Source organism: Esox lucius, chromosome 8 (genome assembly GCF_011004845.1).
Source record: "Esox lucius isolate fEsoLuc1 chromosome 8, fEsoLuc1.pri, whole genome shotgun sequence".
NCBI lineage: Eukaryota > Metazoa > Chordata > Actinopteri > Esociformes > Esocidae > Esox > Esox lucius.
Window position 1 is genome coordinate 8,166,821 of NC_047576.1, and position 25,672 is coordinate 8,192,492.

A 25,672-nucleotide genomic window follows, 5' to 3' on the forward strand; every position below is an offset into this window, starting at 1 on the left:
GTGCAGTGTTGCATGGACAAGGAACCAGGTGCAGGCAGGGGTAGTCGGTGTTGACACTTTAATTTATAAGAAATAAACAAAACACCGAGCACAAAACACACAAAGCAAAGGGCTGACTAAAGCAGCAAAAACGACAATAAGAAATGACACAACTACTTACAAATACCGGCAACACACACGACATCCAAACACGACAAGAACAATGAGCCACAATGTGGGGAGCAGAGGGGAAACATATATACACATACAAACGAGCTAGATTGGGACCTGGTGTGGAAGATTGGAAACATGTGACAGTCCGGGATGTGTTCGTGAGATATGGGAACTTGTGAAAACATGGCACGGTGGCGCTGCTGCTCACCGCACCATGACAGTACCCCCCCCCAAAGGCCCGGCCACCGGACGGGCCAAGACAAACCCCAGCCCAAGGGAGGGGGGGCGGGGCAGCGCAGTACCCCCATCGGCACAAACCCGCCGAGGGGGCGGAACAGCCGCGACTAACCAGGGTGGCGGAGCCGTCGGGACAGGCCGGGGAGGCAGAACCGGCCGAAGATCAGGAGCCGGCGGAGGGTCAGGGGCCGGGAGAGCCGACGGAGGGTCGGTAGCCGGCGGAGGGTCAGAGGCCGGGAGAGCCGACGGAGGGTCGGTAGCCGGCGGAGGGTCAGAGGCCGGGAGAGCCGACGGAGGGTCGGTAGCCGGCGGAGGGTCAGAGGCCGGGAGAGCCGACGGAGGGTCGGTAGCCGGCGGAGGGTCAGCGGCCGGGAGAGCCGCCGGAGGGTCGGTAGCCGGCGGAGGGTCAGAGGCCGGGAGAGCCGACGGAGGGTCGGTAGCCGGCGGAGGGTCAGAGGCCGGGAGAGCCGACGGAGGGTCGGTAGCCGGCAGAGCCGAAGGAGGGTCGGTAGCCGGAAGAGCCGACGGAGGGTCGGTAGCCGGAAGAGCCGACGGAGGGTCGGTAGCCGGAAGAGCCGACGGAGGGTCGGTAGCCGGAAGAGCCGACGGAGGGTCGGTAGCCGGAAGAGCCGACGGAGGGTCGGTAGCCGGAAGAGCCGACGGAGGGTCGGTAGCCGGAAGAGCCGACGGAGGGTCGGTAGCCGGAAGAGCCGACGGAGGGTCGGTAGCCGGAAGAGCCGACGGAGGGTCGGTAGCCGGAAGAGCCGACGGAGGGTCGGTAGCCGGAAGAGCCGACGGAGGGTCGGTAGCCGGAAGAGCCGACGGAGGGTCGGTAGCCGGAAGAGCCGACGGAGGGTCGGTAGCCGGAAGAGCCGAAGGAGGCGCCGGGGCGGCCGGGACAGGAGAGGGCGGTGGCAGCCTAACCCCGGCAAGCTCAGGCGGTGCAGGCCACTCCTCCTCGGCCTCAGGCGGTGCAGGCCACTCCTCCTCGGCCTCAGGCGGTGCAGGCCACTCCTCCTCGGCCTCAGGCGGTGCAGGCCACTCCTCCTCGGCCTCAGGCGGTGCAGGCCACTCCTCCTCGGCCTCAGGCGGTGCAGGCCACTCCTCCTCGGCCTCAGGCGGTGCAGGCCACTCCTCCTCGGCCTCAGGCGGTGCAGGCTGCTGCCACTGGCAGGATGGAGGCGCTGGCTGCTGCCACTGGCAGGATGGAGGCGCTGGCTGCTGCTCCAATGCAGCAGGGGGCGCTGACTGCCGCTGCTGGCAGGTAGGAGGCGCTGGCTGCTGCTCCAATGCAGCAGGGGGCGCTGACTGCCGCTGCTGGCAGGTAGGAGGCGCTGGCTGCTGCTCCAATGCAGCAGGGGGCAATCGGCGCCGTGGCGCAGGGACAGGGGCGGCGGAAGGCCGCGGAGCAGGAAGCGGTGTGCGCCTAATTGCCAGCCTACAGCCTGGCCAGCCTGCACGGGGTCGAGGAGGCCCCGGACATAGAGGGGGCGCCGTCGGGGCTTCCCTCGGGCACCCACTCAGCCCCCCCCTAAAATTTTCCTGGGGGGACCTCGGGCTGAGCGTTGGGCGCCTTGCCCTCTTCTGTGCTTTCCCAGACGAAGGGAAGATGTCCCTCCGCAGACGGAATGGGTACCGGGCCAGCAGCTCCTTCGTGCTGGTGATGGCCCGTTGTCTGCACGCCTCCGCGAGTACACGCTCGACACGCTCCACCGTAAAGGGAGCTTCCCGCTCCATGTCTCGGTAGAGGAACGTGCCGAGCATGCATGAGAGGAGGCGGCGATTCCATAGGTGGTCCTCCTCCGTCATAGCCTGCGGGTTCCAGATTAGGTGGCTCATTCTGTCACAAACAGGGTGGTGTAGTGCAGTGTTGCATGGACAAGGAACCAGGTGCAGGCAGGGGTAGTCGGTGTTGACACTTTAATTTATAAGAAATAAACAAAACACCGAGCACAAAACACACAAAGCAAAGGGCTGACTAAAGCAGCAAAAACGACAATAAGAAATGACACAACTACTTACAAATACCGGCAACACACACGACATCCAAACACGACAAGAACAATGAGCCACAATGTGGGGAGCAGAGGGGAAACATATATACACATACAAACGAGCTAGATTGGGACCTGGTGTGGAAGATTGGAAACATGTGACAGTCCGGGATGTGTTCGTGAGATATGGGAACTTGTGAAAACATGGCACGGTGGCGCTGCTGCTCACCGCACCATGACAATTGCCAAATAAGTTTCAAAATAAACTAGGAATTTGTTCTGGTCCGTTGGTGCAGCAATGTGGTACAAAAGATATAAAAACAAATAATAATAGTTGACTGAGCACAGAAACAGTAGCCTGAGACTAAATACATGACAAGAGAATATACAAAAAAATATGTAAGGTGCAGAAATTGTCCAGTTGAGGGTTGTGTGTGTATGCGGGGAGGGGTGATAGATTTGTCTAGTAGAGGGTGGGGAGTTTATAGGTCTTCCATTGTGCTTCAGTCTTAGAATAATTTCTACAAATTTCCTCTTGACATTCCTTTTAGCCATCAGCCAAGATACGTTTTGAACATCACAAGAAATTGTAGCAATTTTTTTATGTTTATTTGCATTTACCTTAATGATATATTGTGTTTCTACAAGCACATAAACATTTACTGCCCAGATAAACCATTATAAACATAGCTAGGGCCTGTGACCTTTGCTCGGTACTGTATATTGGGAGATTATTTATTTAAGGGGCCCTAAGCAACCGTCTAGGGCCCTTATGGTTTGTGCTAGGGGTGTGCGATACCACACATTATGGGTTCGATCCAATACAGGGCCAGAATCGCCAATATTGATACCAATACCAGTACTTTTCATTATTAAAAGTGGCTTATGTAATTTCATGTAGGGGAGAGATTTTAATATCCAGAGCTCTTGGGGAATCACCTGGGTAAAATAATTACGTCTATAGCCTGTGACAGACTACATTGTTGCATATTTCAGGTTTGAGGTATATTGCTTTAAATTCCATTAAAATTGACCTGGAGAAACACTTAAGATGTATTCATTACAACGGAACATAGTTTGCACAGTGACAGTTCTACTCTTTGATGAAGTGGATACAACTTAAAAGAGAAAAACTGAAACTGTTATTGATCCTATTGACGCTAGAATCGATCTTCAAAAACGAGACGCAGTATCTTCAATCCGGTTTCCGACCGCATCACAGCACAGAGACAGCGCTCATTAAGATAATAAACGATATTCGCTTAAATACTGACTCAGGCAAATTATCAGTGCTGATACTACTTGATCTCAGTGCTGCATTTGACACTGTCGATCACAACATACTTCTAGACAGGCTGGAAAACTGGGTGGGGCTCTCTGGGATAGTCCTAAAATGGTTCAGGTCATACTTAGAAGCAAGAGGGTATTATGTGAGTATAGGAGACCATAGGTCTGAGTGGACGTCCATGACATGCGGAGTTCCTCAAGGCTCAATTCTTGCGCCACTCCTATTCAACCTGTACATGCTCCCAATGAGCCAAATAATGAGAAAGAACCAAATCTCTTATCACAGCTATGCAGATGACACACAGATCTACTTAGCCCTATCGCCAAACGATTACAGCCCAATTGACTCCCTGCTCCAATGCATTGATGAAATAAATAGTTGGATGTGCCAAAACTTTCTTCAGTTAAACAAAGATAAAACTGAAGTTATTGCGTTTGGAAATAAAGATGAAGTTCTCAAGGTGAACGCGTACCTTCACTCTAAAGGTCAAACAACTAAAAATCAAGTCAGGAATCTCGGTGTGTCTCTAGAGTCAGACCTTAACTTCAGTAGTCATGTCAAAGCAATAACTAAATCAGCATACTATCATCTGAAAAATATTGCAAGAATTAGATGCTTTGTTTCTAGTCAAGACTTAGAAAAACTAGTGCATGCTTTCATCACCAGCAGGGTGGATTATTGTAATGGACTCCTCACTGGCCTTCCCAAAAAGACCATAAGACAGTTGCAGCTCGTACAGAACGCCGCGGCCAGGATTCTCAGCAGAACCAGAAAATATGATCATATCACACCAGTCCTCAGGTCTTTACACTGGCTGCCAGTTACATATAGGATCGATTTTAAAGTATTACTACTGGTATATAAATCATTCAAGGGCCTAGGACCTCAATACATTGCAGATATGCTCAATGAATATAAACCCAAACGAACACTCAGATCATTAGGATCACATCAGCTAGAAATACCAAGGGTTCACTCTAAGCAAGGAGAGTCTGCTTTTAGCTATTATGCCAGTCGCAGCTGGAACCAGCTTCCAGAAGAGATCAGATGTGCTCCTACAGTAGTCACATTCAAATCCAGACTCAAAACACATCTATTTTACTTTGCATTTAATGAATGAGCACTGTGCCACTGTCCGTCCGACTGTTTTCACTGTCCTTTATTTTATTATATTTTTTATTCTAAACTGTATATATTCTTAACGGTTTTAATTTTTCTTATTTCTTCACTGTTCTGTATTTGATTTTATATTCTTAATGGTTTTTATTATTTCTTATTTCTGTAACAGTTCCTCTGTCAAATGGATATTTATGTAAAGCACTTTGAATGACCATTGTGTATGAAATGTGCTATATAAATAAAATTGCCTTGCCTTGCCTTGCCTATCTGTAGTATCGATATTTTGGGATAGATCCGGCCACCCCCAGTTGGCACTCATTCGCGAGACCAATTAGCACCATGACCGGACTGGCAATTGTTAAATTCAAACTGACAACTTCCTAGCAGGAAATGCTGAGAAGATAATCCGTTTTGCACACGCGCATGAAATTACACCCTTCTCCCACCTCCCTTTCACTTTTGCTTGGAATGTATTCATCCCATTTCCTGATTGTTTCAGATACGTAGCCGGGGGTAGAAGGGGTCCTGTGGCCGCCCCTGACATGTTCCTTTTTATCCGGTGCATTTTCCGCACGTGCTCAAGGTCGACATGTTATTATGGCCGACGGGCACGCATCGCGGGTGCGATCAATTCCACTATACGTGATCACCCATTATCAACACCCCCCAGCTCGAAAGATCTTCCCTCCGCCATGGTCAGAGCTGCCGTGTAGGGACTAGCAATTCAGCAAGACATTAGCTGTGGGTGGTCAACAAAACACTGCACGAGGTTAATTAGCGATTTGCGGGAAGACTAGCGCCATGTGGTCTAAAGGCCGACAATGGCTCTTGTTTGAAACGGCCTTGATGTCATAAACCAAATTCACCGCAATAGGCTGTTACTAACCAATTAATCCAACCTGAATTATGGTGAACAATGCCCTCTTCAGGCGGTTGCAACCTGGTCTCAGAATGATGACGTAGACTATTTTACGTAGATTTTAGGCAGGGGATTTCTTAAGATATATTATGTGCAGTAAAATAACGTTAGATTCGGAATTAAAAAATAAATAAATCAGTAACCGTGGTTCGAACCGGCACTACCCACTGCTCAACTAGGGAACCTGTAACTGGTCCTGGCGAGTGGGGTTGTCACAACATAAGTTTGAAGTGTTTGAAGTGATTTTCTTTGTAATCCTACCCAAACCCTAACCTGAACCCCAGAGCTGTGAGACGTAACCTTAAACTAACCTTTTTTGTTTCCTTACCGTAGCCCAAACCTTAACCCTAACTTTAACCCCGGTGCTGTAAGATCTAACCTTAACTCTAATCCCAGTGCTGTGATGCCTAACACATACTAGCGACATTGATATTGCTGTTACTCATCCTAAATCCCCACGTCTAGTGACTGCCTTGTAATCCAAATGTTGCCGGTTTGAAACCCAAGTCTAACATTTTGTAAAAAAATCGTCTTTCATAGTGTTCGTAAAATATATATTACAATATAAACATCAACTTGGTGAGGAGAGATGAAATGATGGAACTTCCAGTTGAGAATTGGTTTATTGTAGTAGACTATCTGGGAATAAACTGAAGGATATATGGTCTCAGTATATCAATTAATTTCAATAAGAATTAATTTTAATAAGAACTTGAAATCAACAATATTGAATATCTAATTTCTTTGAAGAAAACCTGTCAATTTGTATTGCTTGGATTACAGCAGTAGAATGTCTTGGTCAACCTGGAACTCCTGGATTCAGCACATGAATCCCACTCTATTTTGCAAAAGCAAAAGCGGATCTTCTGTACACAGCCCTGTTTAGGTCAGTCCAGTTATGTGCTATAGCTGACTTAAGTTTAATTGATGAGTTGTGTATAATAATAATATTTGAAACAATTTCTAAATTGTAGAACGACTAGCAGGTTCTTGGACGTCAGAATATCGTATGATATTGCGTCATTACGTTTTAACAATGTTTTTGCAAAGATGGCGGTGGTTGGGTGAATGAACGAAACATCCCTTTTAGTTAAAAAATTGTATTGATTCTAAGGTCTTTTTGTTGGACCAAAATCTGAATTCAAATAGTATCTTATATTAACTTCTTTAACAGATATATTCTTATTAAACGAAGCACTAGAATGGTAATATGACACAGAGCAAGAAGAAGAAACGGGCGAATCGCAGTCTCCTGCTGGCGAAAAAAATTATTATCAAGGATGGAGGAACGGTAAGTTTCCACCCAAAATGATATCATTTACAGTAACCATCATGCATCTAGAAATGCGCTAGAAGCATGTGCTATGCATGTCTACAGTGTTTCATAGTTAGCTTGCCAGTTAGCTGGTTCTGGGTTATTGCGCCCTCGGGAAGTTTCAGTGCCCCTTCCTAGTTCTCAAATAAACAACATAGGTTAGCTAGCTAGCTTACGCGGTCAGCTAACTACCAGATGTGTGGCACACACTAGCTAGCACAGCTATTAGTATCATTGACAGTAACTGAGCAGATGCCATCTGAGATTTAGCCACGGGTAAATTAGTTAAACGTACTTATTATTTATTGTTAAACAGACTATAAAACTAACAGCTTCAAATGTTAGCAAGTTGTCTTTCGCTAGCTCTTTCTAATTATGTTCTGGTCAGGTTGTAAAGGTAAAGTATACAGTCCTCATTCAGCAATATGCTAAACGGCTATAAAACATCCACACCGGAACACGTGTTTTGCTAGAAATCAGAAACAATAAAAGTACAGTTTATTAAGGCATATTGATTATCTCACCGTGGGAAGTAAATATGTCATTATTTGCAGTCTATTCTGGTGTTGTTTATGACAGTTGAAGCTGTCCCACTGTCTTATTACTGAGATTATCTTTACTAGTTACATCATCTTTGAATGTCAAACAGTTCAGAAGTACTTGTTGCATGTTGACATACATCGTTATGCCACTCTTTTCACCAGGCACAAGGTTTTGGGGCTCCCAGTGTATACCATGCTGTAATTGTCATCTTTTTGGAATTTTTTGCTTGGGGCCTGCTTACAGCACCCACTCTGGTGGTAGGTTGCCTTGTTTATTACCTATTAATTCATACTGTATGATTTCTTTGGGCTGCTGCTAAAACTATGTTGATGCTCTGTTCCATTTTAGCGTGCCCATTATAAGCCTGTCCCCTTTCCATCCAGGTTCTACATGAGACTTTCCCGAAGCATACGTTTCTAATGAATGGCTTGATACAGGGTGTAAAGGTATGCCATAAGAACAGCAGCTTTTGTTTTGAACAGCACAGCTAGTTACACTTTTATTTACGTTTTTCTAATGATTGTTTTCATTTGTTACAGGGCCTGCTGTCTTTCCTGAGTGCTCCTCTGATTGGTGCCCTCTCTGATGTGTGGGGCCGGAAGTCGTTTCTGCTGCTCACCGTTTTCTTCACGTGTGCTCCTATTCCACTGATGAAGATAAGCCCTTGGTAGGATGGCTTCCAGCGTGACATAGTTCCTAGTTACTTTACAGTCCAAAACGCAATTGTAGTTCCCGTATTTCAGTGTTCTATTGAACACCTTTATTAATGAAAAGTACTTGGGTGTATTAATAACTAAGTTTCATGTCCTGCTTCTGTCCCAGGTGGTACTTTGCTGTTATTTCAGTGTCCGGAGTGTTTGCCGTGACGTTCTCTGTGGTCTTTGCCTATGTGGCTGATATCACACAGGAGCATGAGCGCAGCATGGCCTATGGACTGGTGGGTGTCAGACATTGCCTACACAATTACTTACCTTCCAAGTTCAGCGCGTCACTGTGTTTGAGTCAGCCTTTTGCGGTGGAATGATGAAATAGCAAAACGTAATTCAGATCCTATTTTCCTTCTCCACAGAAAGAAAGAAAAGAATGCGCAGAGACAGAAAGTTAAATTACAGTTTGATTTAAAGAGTTGTCGTTAGTAACCCCCCTTTTTGTTGTCCTTCTATTTTTTTTACATTTGTTTTGTCCATCAGGTGTCTGCCACTTTTGCTGCTAGCCTGGTGACGAGTCCAGCCATCGGAGCATACTTGGGCCGTGTGTATGGGGACGGGTTGGTGGTGGTGCTGGCCTCGGCTATCGCCATGCTGGACATCTGCTTCATCCTGGTGGCTGTGCCTGAGTCTCTGCCTGAAAAAATGAGGCCAGCATCATGGGGGGCTCCTATATCCTGGGAACAAGCTGACCCCTTTGCTGTAAGTTTTCAGTCCACTTCTAAAGACTCAGTCAGGTTCCTATTTTGTGTACCTCATTAGGGCATCTTCAGAGCTCAGGATGAGTTTGATTGGAAAGATGTGATGCAGTTACTGTCTCTGGACATTGACATGGATTAGAAACACTTACAATGTGTGGCTTTTAGCTATATGGCAAATTATATGAGCTTTTAAGGGAAGGTTTAGCCTAGCAAAATACACATGCCTACTAAGGAAACACATCTAACGTATAGGAAGATGTGTCACTTTGTTGATAAGGCTGGGTCTTAAAGACAGAGGAGAACCACCAAACATTCTACTTGTGTTACATCATGATCCTGACAACCAGAAAACGTTAGGTGTAACAAAAAGTTACGAGGGTTATTGTGTCTGTTTCCAAACGCTGGAAGGCACAATGGTATCAATGTAATTTGTGGTGGTGGTGGTGGGGGCAGGTATTGTTCCCAGTAAAAAGAGGGCTTAGCAGGAGAATGTGGGGAGAATGGCTGTGCTGCAAGATCTCGTCTCCCTGACCGGCAGCCATGGTTTCCCTTAGGGAAGCATTATAGCATCTGCCCATGTGTCGACACTTTAACTAGCTTCTCGTGTTACATGTGGTCCTCTATGGGTGGTCCTCATTCTGTTTGCGTCCGCATAGGCTGCTTTTATCATTTAATGAAAAAAGCTGCGACAAATGCATTTTCATTTGGCATCTCATTTTGGCCTCATTCAAGTATTTGTAAAAAATGGCACAGGGCATGTTAGTGACTTTTCAAAGGATTTCTTAACTGGAATCCTCTAATCTGTACGGTTAGCTTATAGGGAACCAATACTCAAGAAGCATTTGAGTAAGACAAACCTGTACTTCCCCTGTGGTGGTTTGTGTAAGAGGGCCGAGTGGTGGCTGAGGGGAATTGCTTGAGGGCATTGCAGAGAAGGAGTGGAGGACAACTGTTATATGCTTGGAGAGCAACTGCAAAGTGTATTATGTAATTCTCTTGGCTCTGACGTTCATTAAATTGCTGGATGTACGGAAGAATGTTCGTGTACAATGAAAAGCAGATCTTCGTTAAGCAACTTTGAGGAGAGCGGCTGACGTGTCAGTTGAATAAATCAACATCACATTATACCGCTATGATAACATTGTCACCCCAGGCCAGGTTTCCAGCTGCTGTCCACCTCAGTGTCGCTTCTCTGATTAAACACATAGAAATAGAACATTTAGAATGGGCAGATCACCAACTTGAATGGGGATTTCTATTAATACTATTTATATACATTAAACGTTAGAAATGAGAAGGATAAACTTAGAAAGTGATGAATAGAAGAACAGAATCAAACCGCTTCCTCTAGTGACATATATGGTTTGGCGGCCAGCGCTGGGCCAGGCCCTCAGTACAGCCTTTAGTCCTGTCATTGTTCTTAGGAAATTAGTATGATAGTGCATGAGCAGTGTCACCGCTTGAGTTGTGGAGGCCTCTCATTCTTTTGCTCTCAGTGGAATCTGTTGTGGAACCCTGAAGGCCAGTCAGTGGTACAGCCACATTATAAGGAATGGGGTGGTTGTTCCCAATTAAGAGTTGGCGTCTCCTGATCCGAGCTGCTTGTAAATGTGTTACTGTGGGTTAGATTGTACATTAGACTGCCTGATGATTCCGGCTGCACCTGCTTGTTTTGGTTCTCAACATACCTGATTGTTCCTGTTCTTGTCCAACTGGTTGTGCAGCTGACTCTGTTCATAGACCCCTGGAGACAGTCCACATGCGTTTATTATTATAATCCTGGTACAGCCAGAATAGGACCGGCCACCCCTCATTCTGGCTCCTTTCTAGGTTTCTTCCTAAGTTCCGACCTACTAGGGAGTTTTTCCTAGCCAGTGTGCATCAGCTCTGTTGTTGCTTATTCTTTGGGGTTTCAGGCGGGGTATCTGTAAATGCACTTTGTGACAACTGCCGATGTAAAAAGGGCTTTATAAAATACATTTAATTGATTAGGCTTTTATTGCTATGCTTTTTTATTTGCTTTAATTACCCAATAAACAAAACCCAATTAACATTCAAGGTGTACTATAGACAGACATCAATCACGTCATTTACTCTTTGCCTGTCTTTTCTCTGTGACATTAAACTTACAGTTTTGCATGCAACTGCAAGGTATATCCTGGAAGTGCCCCATATACAATGGGGAGAACAAGTATTTCATACACTGCCGATTTTGCAGGTTTTCCCACTTACAAAAGCATGTAGTAGTCTTTAATTTTTATCCTAGGTACTCTTCAACTGTGAGTGACGGAATCTAAAACAAAAATCCAGAAAATCACATTGTATGATTTTTAAGTAATTAATTAGCATTTTATTGCATGACATAAGTATTTGATACATCAGAAAAACAGAACTTAATATTTGGTACAGAAACCTTTGTTTGCAATTACAGAGATGATGCGTTTCCTGTAGTTCTTGACCAGGTTTGCACACACTGCAGCAGGGATTTTGGCCCGTTCCTCCATACAAACCTTCTCCAGATCCTTCAGGTTTCGGGGCTGTCGCTGGGCAATACAGACTTTCAGCTCCCTCCAAAGATTTTCTATTGGGTTCAGGTCTGGAGACTGGCTTGGCCACTCCAGGACCTTGAGATGCTTCTTATGGAGCCACTCCTTAGTTGCCCTGGCTGTGTGTTTCGGGTCGTTGTCATGCTGAAAGACCCAGCCACGACCCATCTTCAATGCTCTTACTGAGGGAAGGAGGTTGTTGGCCAAGATCTCGCAATACATGGCCCCATCCATTCTCCCCTCAATACAGTGACCTGGTCCTGCCATGTAGTTCTGGGCTGATCCCTCACCTTCCTCATGGTCATTGATGCCCCATGAGGTGAGATCTTGCATGGAGCCCCAGACCGAGGGAGATTGACCGTCATCTTGAACTTCTTCCATTTTTTAATAATTGCGCCAACAGTTGTTGCCTTCTCACCAAGCTGCGTGCTTATTGACCTGTAGCCCATCCCAGCCTTGTGCAGGTCTACAATTTTATCCTTGATATCCTTACACAGCTCTCTGGTCTTGGCCATTGTGGAGAGGTTGGAGTCTGATTGAGTGTGTGGACAGGTGTCTTTTATACAGGTAACGAGTTCAAACAGGTGCAGTTAATACAGGTAATGAGAGGAGAACAGGAGGGCTTCTTAAAGAAAAACTAACAGGTCTGTGAAAGCCGGAATTCTTACTGGTTGATAGGTGATCAAATACTTATGTCATGCAATAAAATGCAAATGAATTATTATTATTTTTGTTTTAGATTCCGTCTCTCACAGTTGACGTGTACCTATGATAAAAATGACAGACCTCTACATGCTTTCTAAGTAGGAAAACCTGCAAAATGGGCAGGTTATCAAATACTTGTTCTCCCCACTGTAACTTGTTGTCTTGTGTCTTTGTTTCCAGTCTCTAAGAAAAGTGGGCCAGGATTCCACGGTGCTGCTCATCTGCATAACAGTGTTCCTGTCCTATCTCCCGGAGGCTGGCCAGTACTCCAGCTTTTTCCTGTATTTACGACAGGTGAGGCTAAAGTGTATTCTGATGAATAAATGGTCTTAATATGTGAGTACACCTAGTGGAACACTTCATCCAACATCGTGGAAATCACTCTTTGATATCAGGGCGATGCAGCTCAGGCTCCAGGCTAAACCTACTGCTCTGGACTGGCCTCAGGCTCCAGGTTAAACCTACTGCTCTGGACTGGCCTCAGGCTCCAGGCTAAACCTACTGCTCTGGACTGGCCTCAGGCTCCAGGCTAAACCTACTGCTCTGGACTGGCCTCAGGCTCCAGGTTAAACCTACTGCTCTGGACTGGCCTCAGGCTCCAGGCTAAACCTAGTGCTCTGGACTGGCCTCAGGCTAAACCTACTACTCCAGACTGGCTTCAGGCTCCAGGCGAAACCTACTGCTCTGGACTGGCCTCAGGCTCCAGGTTAAACCTACTGCTCTGGACTGGCCTCAGGCTCCAGGCTAAACCTAGTGCTCTGGACTGGCCTCAGGCTAAACCTACTACTCCAGACTGGCCTCAGGCTCCAGGCGAAACCTACTGCTCTGGACTGAGCTCAGGCTCCATTCTAAACCCTGAGTCTACTCTGTTAAATGTCAAACCATGACCCAGTCTATATTTTACTTGCAGAGTCAAATATAATGAAGTTTGTTGGCATTTAAAAGACAGTGAGGACCCACCAGACATAGCTGCCTTCCTGACCTGACAGCTGCTAATGAAACAGAGAGAGTCTTACCAACAGCACGTTTCTAGAGAGTTTGCTGGGCCTGGATTGATGCTGATGATAGCATGTTTTTGCGTCGTACCCAATCCGCTTGACAGGGTTGTCGGGGAGCTCAGGAGGCGAGGATCATCTTAGAAGTGGAATGCCCATTTTACCCATACATAGAACAGTCCTTCGCTGGCTTCTCCAAATACCGGTCTCCCGAGTCACGCTTGAACAGCCTGGGGTATCGGAGCACACTTGTAATTCTGGTATTTTGGGAGTCTTTAAAATTGCAGGCCCTTCTAAACCTGAGGCAAAGCCACTAGTGAGGTATAGAAAAGGAGGGGCTTCCGGTTCCCATTACCTTTATGAGGGAAGGAGAGATGTATACCTGCCTCCTTCGTCCACTTAACACTTTGTGTTTTGGGGTATTTTCAATACCATTAAGGTCAACTTCCCTTCATAGTCATAATATTTAGTAGACTTGTTGATGTGGTTTGACTCTCATAAATGTAATTTATACTGTGAAATCATGATATAAATGGTCAGTCACATGAATTGTGTTTATTGTTTTTCAGATTATGAGATTTTCACCTGAAAGTGTGGCAGCTTTTATTGCTGTTCTGGGATTGCTTTCAATCGTTGCACAGGTTAGTTGTCATTTAATCAACATAGCATTTCCATGTTAGGATAACGTGGGAATGCAGGCTTTTCTGAGAACATTCCTTACAGGCTTTAACAACATTCCAGTGTAGGGTGTCTGATTCTTTTTTTGTTCCCTTTGGTAGACTGTAGTGTTGAGTTTACTCATGCGTTCCATCGGGAACAAGAACACCATCTTGCTTGGCCTGGGGTTCCAGATCCTGCAGCTCGCCTGGTACGGGTTTGGCTCCGAACCTTGGTAAGGCAGTTCATACCATTTACACAACTGATTAGTTTCAAGATGTTCTGCTATTTAATGTTTCTCTTCCCTACAGGATGATGTGGGCTGCAGCGGCTCTAGCAGCCATGTCGACCATCACTTTCCCAGCAATTAGTGCTTTGGTTTCCCGCACCGCTGAGCCGGACCAACAAGGTTTGATCTTTTTTTTTTTTTTATGTTTTTACACATTTATTACCCACGGTGTAATTACAAATGAGAAATGGTTTTGGGTAAAAGAGGTAGTTTGGCAAAATTATATATTTATATTTTACTTGAAAGCAGTTAGTGCTTAGCCATGATCTGATTTCAAGGTTGGAAAATAAATGTTTTTGTCGTTTAGCTTAACCGTCCCTTTGACTTACCAGGTGAAAAGGTGAAATGCGGTTAATTTGAAATTGCTGTTGTCTGTCACCCACCAGGCGTGGGCCAGGGGATGGTCACGGGGATCAGGGGGCTGTGTAACGGCCTGGGCCCAGCCCTCTACGGCTTCATCTTCTACATCTTCCACGTGGAGCTGGACGCACCCCCCGACAGCAACGGGGACTCATCGGGCCACACTCAGACCCACCATCAGCTCTTCCCACAGGTCAGTCACGCCCTTGTCTCCCTCTTCACTCTGTACTGCTGGTCTTTAGTCCAAACCCAACCTGTTATGGGTTTTTAGGCTCAATCGTAAAATTTCTTAACCTCACAACCAGAATGTGTCATGTCATGCACTTTGCTTAATTAGGCATCAATTCTGAATGTTTGTTGTCACAGCTGTCATATCTCCTCAAAAATGACCAAACGATTTAACACGGTTCTATCCCTGCTGTTAGAGTTATGGGATTAATTTTTATATTGGCACTTATGGAGTTTTGTGGCCACTATTTAATATTGTTTAACAATAAATAATTTAAATGACTGTTGCAGAAAATGCTTTGTGCAAGTGTAACTAAAATCCCTGATGTTTCTAATTTTTGTCTCGAGAATGTTTTCTTATATTATCTTCTGCTCCTCACAGAGTTCCATTATTCCCGGCCCGCCATTCCTCTTCGGAGCATGCTCAGTGCTGCTAGCTCTCCTAGTGGCACTCTTCATCCCGGAGCACCCCCACCTGGGCCCACGGCCTGGAGGTTGGAAGAAGCACAGCTCGCCCCACGGCCACCCCCAAAGCCCACAGCTGCCCGGGGAGGCCAAAGAGCCTCTACTGCAGGACACAAATGTGTAACTCAGGCCTCACTACTGAGGCCCAAATCCCTCTTCAAAACCACAGAGGAAAGAGAGCTCCTTGTATAGGTATTGTAGACAACAATCAAAAAGCTATATTAAGAGTTACCACTATATATGTACACATAGGAGTATATGTTTTTGAGAGAGTTCTATCCAAAGGCACTATTTGCAATGGTTATTATTTATTTATTTCAGTTTCTTTCTTGAACGTTTACTTTTTCCAACCGTTGTTTTGATGATACTGGACAGGGGCATAGCTCACTCAGGGACATTCACCTGGTAGGACAGGCCTGTTTCTGAACACAGTGTGTTCCACAATCAGAAGAGGGAGTCTGCACAACAAAAACCTAGAAAGAATTTTTTAAAAAGCATCAAAAAGACTGCGTAGTCCTCTACCACTGGACCTTCAGCTTTACAGAACGGAGAGAGAAATGACACTGCAGGGCTGAATATGGAATTCCAGTTGACATTACCCCAGATCTCTACATAAAAAAAGCCTTAATCCACATACTAACCACGGAATGTGTGAACGCAATGGACTTGGAATGATACAGCAGAATTTTTAAAGCACCTTTGTTTTGACGCTCATATCAAATGGTTGCCTACTACCACTTCTTCAGACAGACTGGTGCCTTTTCCCTGGCTTGGAAAATGCTGTGGAGGGGTGCGCCGGGGTCTACTGGGGTGTGATATACTTTTTGACGGGACCACAAGGAGATCTTCAGTCACCCCCCCATCACGGAATGTGTGACAGATTGGCTTGGTATTTTTCGTTGTCTTTTATTCTCATTTGTACGTGTACATGGCCAAGTTCCTGACGTGTATGAATCAGTTACAGAAAATGATCATACAGGAAGGGTTTGCCTTTCAAATGATCTTATCAACACAGAGGACCTCTGAAGTCAGCCAACACGTTTCATAACCCCAGAATCCGTAGATCCATCTCCAGTGGCCTTCTATAACCCCTTTTTCAATTGTACAAACGAAATATGTTCTTGTTTTAACTTGCTAATTGACCAAATACCAAACGAAAGTACATATTGAATCATGACAGTTGTGAAATTAGTGTGCTCTAGTTATTTATGAGTTGGTGTTCTGTAATACATTCGTTTCTTGAAATACTGTATGCAGTTTTCTTTTCCTTTTCCATGTTTTTCGTCATTGTTTTGCTGCCTTTTGTTTTCAGCATTTTTAACATTACATTGTTTACGGACCTTGTAAATATACAGTAAGTATACAACCATGCATTTCAATAAAATTGAATATTTTGATGTATGGTGGATTTATGTTTGAAAGCCTGTGCTGTTTTAGACTGAATTAAAATAGCCACATCCAGCCATGTCACCAATACAAGTGTAATCCAGTTCATAACTGAAATGGATTTCAATCCTATTCCGTAGGCTTTCGTTATCACTGAATTGTTAAGAGATTGCTCTGTTGACACTGAAGAGTAACTGCCAATTGAGAGCAGAGACACAACCATAGGCACGAGCTCACTGAATTGAGAAGAATAATTTGGTATCGCTCTAGTTCAGTGTTTCCCAATCCTGGTCCATATTTTTGTTCTTGCCCTAGCACGCACACCCCTGTTTTAAATGTTGCCCTAGCACGCACACCCCCGTTTTAAATGTTGTCCTAGCACGCACACCCCTGTTTTAAATGTTGCCTACACACTTGATTGACGTAATCAGCCTTTCATCAAGCCTTTAATTTGAATCAGGTGTGTGAGTGCTAGGGCAAAAACAAAACCCCTTTGGGTCCCCAGGACCAGGATTGGGAAACACAGCTGTAGTTTGATGTGCTGTTCCGGTATTACCGTTCTTGCACAACCATGAAGCAAGCTCAGCCCTGTGACCAATCAGCTTGCTTATTTCTTTTAAAATGCACCCCTAAATTGCCATGCAAACAGAATCATTATCCATAGAAACAATTATTACTACTTGAATGCATTTGGGATCCACTAACATTAGCTAGACTACTGATGTTGCTAGAAGACTACACTCACCTAAAGGATTATTAGGAACACCTGTTCAATTTCTCATTAATGCAATTATCTAATCAACCAATCACATGGCAGTTGCTTCAATGCATTTAGGGGTGTGGTCCTGGTCAAGACAATCTCCTGAACTCCAAACTGAATGTCAGAATGGGAAAGAAAGGTGATTTAAGCAATTTTGAGCGTGGCATGGTTGTTGGTGCCAGACGGGCTGGTCTGAGTATTTCACAATCTGCACAGTTACTGGGATTTTCACGCACAACCATTTCTAGGGTTTACAAAGAATGGTGTGAAAAGGGAAAAACATCCAGTATGCGGCAGTCCTGTGGGCAAAAATGCCTTGTTGATGCTAGAGGTCAGAGGAGAATGGGCCGACTGATTCAAGTTGATAGAAGAGCAACTTTGACTGAAATAACCACTCGTTACAACCGAGGTATGCAGCAAAGCATTTGTGAAGCCACAACACGCACCTTGAGGCGGATGGGCTACAACAGCAGAAGACCCCACCGGGTACCACTCATCTCCACTACAAAAAGAGGCTACAATTTGCACAAGCTCACCAAAATTGGACATTTGAAGACTGGAAGAGTTTTGCCTGGTCTGATGAGTCTGGATTTCTGTTGAGACATTCAGATGGTAGAGTAAGAATTTGGCGTAAACAGAATGAGAACATGGATCCATCATGCCTTGTTACCACTATGCAGGCTGGTGGTGGTGGTGTAATGGTGTGGGGGATGTTTTCTTTGCACACTTTAGGCCCCTTAGTGCCAATTGGGCATCGTTTAAATGCCACAGCCTACCTGAGCATTGTTTCTGACCATGTCCATCCCTTTATGACCACCATGTACCCATTCTCTAATGGCTACTTCCAGCAGGATAATGCACCATGTCACAAAGCTCGAATCATTTCAAATTGGTTTCTCGAACATGACAATGAGTTCACTGTACTGAAATGGCCCCCACAGTCACCAGATCTAAACCCAAAAGAGCATCTTTGGGATGTGGTGGAACAGGAGCTTCGTGCCCTGGATGTGCATCCCACAAATCTCCATCAAATGCAAGATGCTATCCTATCAATATGGGCCAACATTTCTAAAGAATGCTTTCAGCACCTTGTTGAATCAATGCCACGTAGAATTAAGGCAGTTCTGAAGGCGAAATGGGGTCAAACATAGTATTTAGTATGGTGTTCCTAATAATCCTTTAGGTGAGTGTATATTCCAGGTGTCCTGGGTAGTCTAGTTTTCTGGGCCATGTGCTGCTACATGTGTTCAATTCTGACCTTAGGCCTTCATCAGCTACACACTGTCAGAAAGGTTTAAGAATATTAAAACCCGTAGTTATTTTAGAGCACCCAATTATCAAGTACCCAGTCTATAGCCAGCAATGGCAGGTTTGTGTGTGCGTAGTTACAGTCAATCAGATTTCACCACTTTATTTTCTGAAAACTTAACTTGAATCTACAGATAAATATATACACATTAATGATTAATTTCTTACACTAGTATGTACAGTTTTTACACAGCAAACACTTCAGTAACAAATGAAGGTTGGTTCACAGTTCAATGAGCTGTTAGCCTCCCAAAGACATCCTTTGTCCAATTGTTGCACAAAGTAAAGAAATGGCAGCATGACTTGAGGAAACACTGAAAAATGTCATACCAGCTCAAGAGTCATTCAATCCAGGACTCAAGTTGGATCACACAACACCATGATAACAGCAAGCAAAAACAGTGATTTCTTTTAACCAACAAACTTCATTTTTGGCAAACCGATCTAGTGGCTTATTTAGGATTGATTGGTTATATTAAAAATAATGTTTAATAAATACTTGGAAAGAGCACAGCTTAAAACATTAACATAGGTGAAGTGTTAGGTGTTATTTCTACAGTTCAACCTGCTAAGCCAGTGTATTCAGAGTCCATTTACTGGCGTGTCTTGTGGACATCACAATGGTTCTTCACTCCATTCCAGCTCAGCCAGGGAAGTAAGCTGAAGGTAGGGACTGCAGACCCGGCTTGGCTGGTGGTGGCCTGGGAACAGCTAGGGACAACATGAAAACAAACAGAAATTGTAAATCTAAATCAATTAAAATTCTGGCAATATTCTTTTTTTATTGTGCTTAAATCGAAGAAGAATCTGAAGGTTCGTAGGTCACTCCTGTAAGGATTGAAATAGCTGATATCAAATCACATCCGATATTAAATCTCAGCCCCGAAATTTGAAAGTGTCTGTCCAGTAACATGCCTCAGTCTTGTATGACTTGACTACCAGGCTTTCAGAAAATGCATAAACCGCTCATTTACAATGGAAAAGGACTCACTACTGCACCATCAGCTGATCCGTTACTTCTATGACGCTTGATAATCAGGAAAAAAGGCTAGGTTTGCAGAAGGTGAATGATGATGGACCCAAAACTGAACCTTTTGTTAACCCTTTATGGACTTCAAGAAATTCTGATTTAACCCTTTCTGTTGCAGCAGCCAGAGTTCGGCTATTGAGGTCATTCAAATACAAGCAGGCATATTTTCCTAAACCTAAAACATTCACTGACACACTATTATAACTTAGTAAAGACAACCTTGAGTGTGTCCAAAGCAGTTCATGGTGAAGCCTTACCCTTGTTGAGCTGAATGCCAGACAACAGGCCACGAAGCGGAATGCTGTCCTCCCTCTTCTCAAAGTACTTAGACTCCAATCCGGCAGGCTCCCTGCTAGTTTCAGCAAGAAAAAATATTTGACTTTGTGTGTGTGTGTGTGTGTGTGTGTGTGTGTGTGTGTGTGTGTGTGTGTGTGTGTGTATGGGGTTCGCCCCAGAACACATGTCATACAGCGAGGTGATGAACCATCCAGTCAATATGAAGATATTTTATTTAAAAAATCTGGAAGTGTAATAAAAAAAAACCCACATAGGGCTCTATTCTAAACAGAGATCTGGACTCACTTCTCTTTGTTGGAGGGCAGGGGGGGGTGAGGTGCTGTGGGGCTGCCGTCCCTCACATTCCCCGGGGACATGTCAGACTTGGCACTCATGGGGTTAAACTGGACCTGCAATTCAGCTCAGGTCAGCACAGAACTCAAGCAAACTCCTGAATAGTAGCATTGCAGGCTCATGTGCTAGGAACCACAAAATACTACAGAGTTCTAGCTTCCTGCTCATTTCCCCCCCACACCTCTATGTTATGGCTTCATTCAAGTTCAATTGACATTAAGTTCAGAAACGGCAATATTACTCAATTGACAAAGTCAAAGCCTGTGACTTTTTCCCCCTCCTCAAATCCACCCCGATTTCATCATCTTAATACAAAAGTTTGAATTCAGAGTAAAACAGGAAGGGGTGGAGATCCTGCCTTGGGTCCAGGGCCCTGGCTGTGAAGGGAGAAGACGGAGCGGCTGGACAACGGGAGCGAGGAGAGTTTGGAGTTTCCTGTGGACGTGATGGGGTAGCCCTGCCCGGCCGAGGGGGGAAACGCTCGGCTGTCGAGCTGGGAAAAGGTAAAGCACACAGAAGAAGCCATGGATTTGGCAGATGTTATTTTGTGGGCGTCGCTGGTCAAGTCGTGATTTCAGAAGGTGGTCAACATGACGGAATCATTCACATCAGGTCTTGGGCCACGTTCAGTAGCCAAACGTTACTTCACTCCATCTACATGTTGGAGGCACGTTTATTCTGTTTAATCTGTTTGCATTCAACAACCTGTTTAATAGGTACACCAACCATGAATCACTCAGTCTTGTGACAGTGGCTTACTGTGTAAAGCAGGCAGCAGTAGAGATGTTAACTATTCACAGATTCCATGTTTAAGAGTAGTTTAAGTGTGTTTGGGTCAGAGGGAACCCAAACTCATCCAAATCGCATGAATTGGTTACAAAATAAAATGTTCAGAATTACTACTTGTTTATACTAACGATTTTATTTTCCCTCTACTAAAACACTGTAAATTAGGTGAGGCTGAAATAAAAATCTATAATTACCAATGTCATATTTCAGTTCTATGAATGTCTGACATATTAGTAGCTAAAATCAATGAAAGAACAAACTCACTACCCACTGTAACGATATATCAAACCAATAACTATATACAGCATTTACCAAGACATTTAGTGCATACCATGATGTGAGAAGCACTGCCCATCCTCTGTCCAGCTGAGGCAGAGAGAGCTGAAGGAGTCTCAAATGTTCCAATAACCTCTGGCTTCCTGGATAGCTGGTTCTCGTTCAGCTGTTTGTTTAGCCACATTATAACTGGGGGAGAATATTAAGCCATGGTTTCACATTGAATGCAGTTTATAATGATTAAAAACCAAAACCCTGTTTTATGTTTAGCAACAGTTACTAAAACCTTTATCATCCATACCGTTTTCATTTGTTTTCAGCACTTCTCTGCTTTCGTCTAGTTTCTGAATGGATGCCTCCAACTGCTCCTTCAGTTTGGACACCTACAAAGCACAGGAGGTTACTACAGAACAGATCAATCCCATCATGCCAGATACTCCTCAAAACCTGGAGAAACACACAAACTCACAGTTTTTTTTGGCAGCCCTTTCTGGAAATATTTATAGTCCTTAGACAAACATGCCCCCCCCACACACACGCACGCACGCCACACACACCTCCTCCTCTCTATGCTTGAGCTGCTGCTGCGTGTCTTGCAGGTCTCTCTGGGCTGTGTGTAGTCTCTCCTGGGTCTCCTGGAGCACCTTTTCCTGGGACACCGTCACAGTGTTCTTCATCTTGATCTTCCCCGCCAGGCCTTTCAGTTCTCCCTGCAGTTTCTTGATGATGCCGTTGGCCTAGGAAGACAACACTATGGGTAGTGAGGGGACTTCTATTCACCTCGTCCGGGGTAAAATGTTCCCAGGTAAAAGCAGGGGTGCTAAACGTTGTGGAACTGTATGGCGCACACGCCGATGCTGTGAAGTGCGTACAACACCCTCAACATGAAGACTTGTTCATGGTAAGTACATTTTAAAGACAGAATATTGGTGAAAGCAATATTAATATTTTAAAAAAAAACCTGTGCTGAGCTTCCTCAGTGCAGGTCATTGTATAGTCCTGCCCTATACCTCAGTAGGCAGACTTAAAACATTTCTCCATCACAAACTCCACTAATGTCTAGATGGCATCACTTTCAATGATATGAAGGGTATGTGATTGGCAGCACGAAAAAATCGGAGAGTGGTGAAAGACTTCGCAGATTTCAATTGGGCTGGATTGAGACTATGACGAACGCTTAAAAATGTATTTTAAAAAAACATTTTGTCAAAAAGATTTGACCAACCTTTATGAGTTCCTCAGACAGGCATTTCACTGTGGCCTCCAGCTTTCCTATCTGCAGTTGTTTTGATTCAGCGTTCCCTTCTACAGAGTTCTGCACACAAAACATTGATTTGTCACAGTTTTGACACAAGTCATCAACATCTCAGCCTTCTGACAGTATTGATGTACAATGCTTTCATCCGGTGTCTGTGGGACGGACGCTACCTTCTGTTGCTGAGTGGCTTCCAACACCTCCTTGGTGCGTAGCACAAGCTGATCCTTGTCTTTGATCTCCTGCTCCAGGACGGCCAGGCGCGTCTGCAACTGGTTCACCTGACGCTCCCTCTCGTGGCACTCAGTGTCTAGGGTGCTGTTCTCCCTCCGAAGAGACAGGATCTGCTGCTTTGCTCGCTGAGACTCCTATTCACACCAGCCCGCAGACACACAGATTCTACATCAACATTGTGGGCATGGGCAGGATAGAGGCAGCCCACTCAAATCAGTAAATGGATGTCATAAACCATGCATATGACATGACCCAATAGCTGCTCATCCCAGCAGTTTAAAAGCAGCATTTCAAAATGTTCCCGTACAATGAAGTCTGCCTTGGTCTCACCTCTTCCAGGCCGACCAGTTTCGTTTTGAGGTCACGGATGATGGACTCGCTCTTGTATCTTTTCTCCGTCAGGTCCCTGTTGGAGGCCTCCAGCTCGCCCAGCCTGCTCTGCAGCTGCTGGGTGCTCTTTGTGTGGGCTCCCTCCAGCTCCCGGCGCAGTTGCTCGTTCTGCTGCTGAAGCCTGGTCTGCGTCTGCGCAGGGCAACGAGATGTATGTCAAAGGTAAGATTTCTCATTATAGAAGAACACATATCATATCCCAAAGAGGAAAATAAATGCTAGCTCTTACTCCTTCGGATAAGTGGAACTCTAGCCAGTTGACAGATTATGAATCAGTACCTCCAGAGCCTTTTCCCGCTCTGCAGTTAGGTCCTGAGAGTGACTGCTGGAGAGGGCACTTGTTTGGCTGGTCCACTCTGACCGCAACTTGTCCAGCTCTCTGCTCTTCTCTGACAGAGTCTGTAAAAGACACGGGCAATGTGATTTCTATAAGGAACAACCTGTTTGTTATCCAAACCTGCCTGCATGTTAAAACCAATTCACTACTGGTGATCTCCCACTGCTTTACCTGTTGTGCGTAGCTCAGCTGTCTGGACAGATCATCTTCAGTCTTCGTCAGCCTCTTTTCCAACTGCTGCTTCTCCTCCTGTCAGATACAAAGAGAGGAAAATGTGATACACATGAAAAGAAAAACAATTTCAGCTTGAAGGAGATATTGCTCCGTAAGTCTGCCATCAACCATTTACACTAGATTTGTCATCAGGTCTGAACATTCTATCCAGGTTCGTCAAACCCGCTCAGATGAGGCCCGAACCCAGGCCCGACCTGACGCCACTCAGTGAGCCCAGCCCCCCCGAAAAAAAGGAGGATTAGAAAAAGATTGAGTTTGTTACAGCATGTGGATCTGCAGGAGAATGACAACTCATTCACACATTTGGTCAGTATCTTAATTCCAGCCAATCCTGAGACTGCAACCTGGTGTATATGAGTGATCTATGGGAGATTGACTGACCTTAACAGTGGACAGACAAACCGCCAGGTACTTCTTCAGCTCCAAATCAGTGCCATGTAGCAGCTTCAGAGATAGGTGTGTAAGATGTTTGAACGCATTTGTCTCCACAACATTGAGGTTGGCAGGGCTGTGGTCTAACACTGGGGAAGATGGAGATGACAACTGGAGCAAGAATCTAGGGAAAAGAGAGCATGCAGAAGTCACATATTCATGATCTCATGGCCCATGAAACCTTTTAAAAAACTGAGAGAGGGTGGTCTTCTCACTTTGGATGGTCCCGGTCTTCCTCTGAGATACACTGGTTGAGCAGGTCTATGAACTTCTGAGGAAAGGACGCAAAGTCTACCAACAGGCCCTGCTGAACTTTCAAACTGATGACAGAGAAGACATACAATTAGTGTGTAATGCACACACACATTACATTGTAGTGGGCGCATTACTTGGAATTCTGTACCTTTGAAAATCCTCCTCTGATATTGCAAGGTTGTACAAAAAGTAAGGATCTGTGTCATCGGTCAGTCTCACCAGCAGATCCTAGAATTCACAAATATGTAAGTTACTGTGGTTACCTTAGACTTAGACTTTTGTTATTCAGGCCTAACAATCAAACGTATGGTATAAAGCCTTTTTACATCAGCAGTTGTCATTAAGTGCTTTTTCAGACACCCAGCTTGAAGTATATCCTTTGGCTCGGTCTAAAGCATGCCAAACGTATCAATGTATCGATTCATTTGTTACACAGGAGAGGAATAATGAGAACAGAAATCCTGTCTTGTAAAGCCCCGACAGGGTTGTTGCATAAGGACTTACCCTTTTGTGAACCGGATTTGTTGTCAGTTGAAGTTCAATGCTGACTCTGATATTTGCTCTTCTGTAACATTAAATGAACAAAATAAATGTACATTCATTGTCCTTATATATTCATTGTTATGCGTAAAACTGCATAACTCCCTAGAGACATTCTCATCAAGCGCCACTCTCTGGTGACTAGCTAATATTTCACGCACAATTACTTAGCTAGCTATACTGCACTGTACCTGCCTTGCTAAGTACAGTACTGTACCTAGTTCACTAACTGCGTTAATGATCATGTTATCTAACATGGACTGTCTGTCTATGGCTTAACTACTACCTACTAAACAAGTAGATACCTAGCTATAACGTTAAGGGTAGGTAGATCACTAAATGTAATAGCAATGCATGGCTAGCAGCAGGCGAAAGTAGCTAACTACCTTTCTTCGCAATCTTTGCATTTCACGTGTACACGCAGTCTCTTGTTGAAAAGTGTTTCTGTCATGATTGCTTCATACTCCAAATTTCATATAAAACAAATGGAATATCCAAGGCTTTTGTCAAAAAAAATAAAAATGTCTTCAACTTTGAGTTTGGCGCTTCTCCCCCGCGAATGACGGTTGGGGAAGCGTCTAAAGAGGCGACGGAA

General features: G+C 44.8%; 2 protein-coding genes across 2 annotated transcripts; one reads left to right on the plus strand and one right to left on the minus strand.

Annotated features, from left to right (window-relative positions):
- The first annotated feature begins 6,732 nt into the window (after window positions 1-6,732).
- On the plus strand, window positions 6,733-16,629 carry LOC105011369 (hippocampus abundant transcript 1 protein). The gene is made up of 12 exons (XM_010871346.3): window positions 6,733-7,001; window positions 7,730-7,825; window positions 7,952-8,014; window positions 8,108-8,235; window positions 8,391-8,505; window positions 8,759-8,977; window positions 12,408-12,521; window positions 13,792-13,863; window positions 14,002-14,114; window positions 14,191-14,288; window positions 14,555-14,721; window positions 15,139-16,629. Exons 1-12 carry the CDS (start codon window positions 6,921-6,923, stop codon window positions 15,343-15,345), a joined length of 1,473 nt encoding a protein of 490 aa, XP_010869648.1. The 5' UTR covers window positions 6,733-6,920; the 3' UTR covers window positions 15,346-16,629.
- A 2,135-nt stretch (window positions 16,630-18,764) lies between these two features.
- On the minus strand, window positions 18,765-25,664 carry sass6 (SAS-6 centriolar assembly protein). The gene is made up of 17 exons (XM_010871348.4): window positions 25,464-25,664; window positions 25,042-25,102; window positions 24,686-24,765; window positions 24,498-24,602; window positions 24,232-24,406; window positions 23,788-23,865; window positions 23,559-23,678; window positions 23,220-23,411; window positions 22,829-23,023; window positions 22,626-22,715; window positions 21,958-22,137; window positions 21,702-21,783; window positions 21,456-21,589; window positions 20,694-20,828; window positions 20,288-20,391; window positions 19,963-20,057; window positions 18,765-19,386 (listed from the first exon to the last, which is right to left on the minus strand). The coding sequence occupies exons 1-17, from the start codon at window positions 25,526-25,528 to the stop codon at window positions 19,319-19,321; spliced, it is 1,959 nt and encodes a 652-aa protein (XP_010869650.1). The 5' UTR covers window positions 25,529-25,664; the 3' UTR covers window positions 18,765-19,318.
- Between the last annotated feature and the right edge of the window lie 8 nt (window positions 25,665-25,672).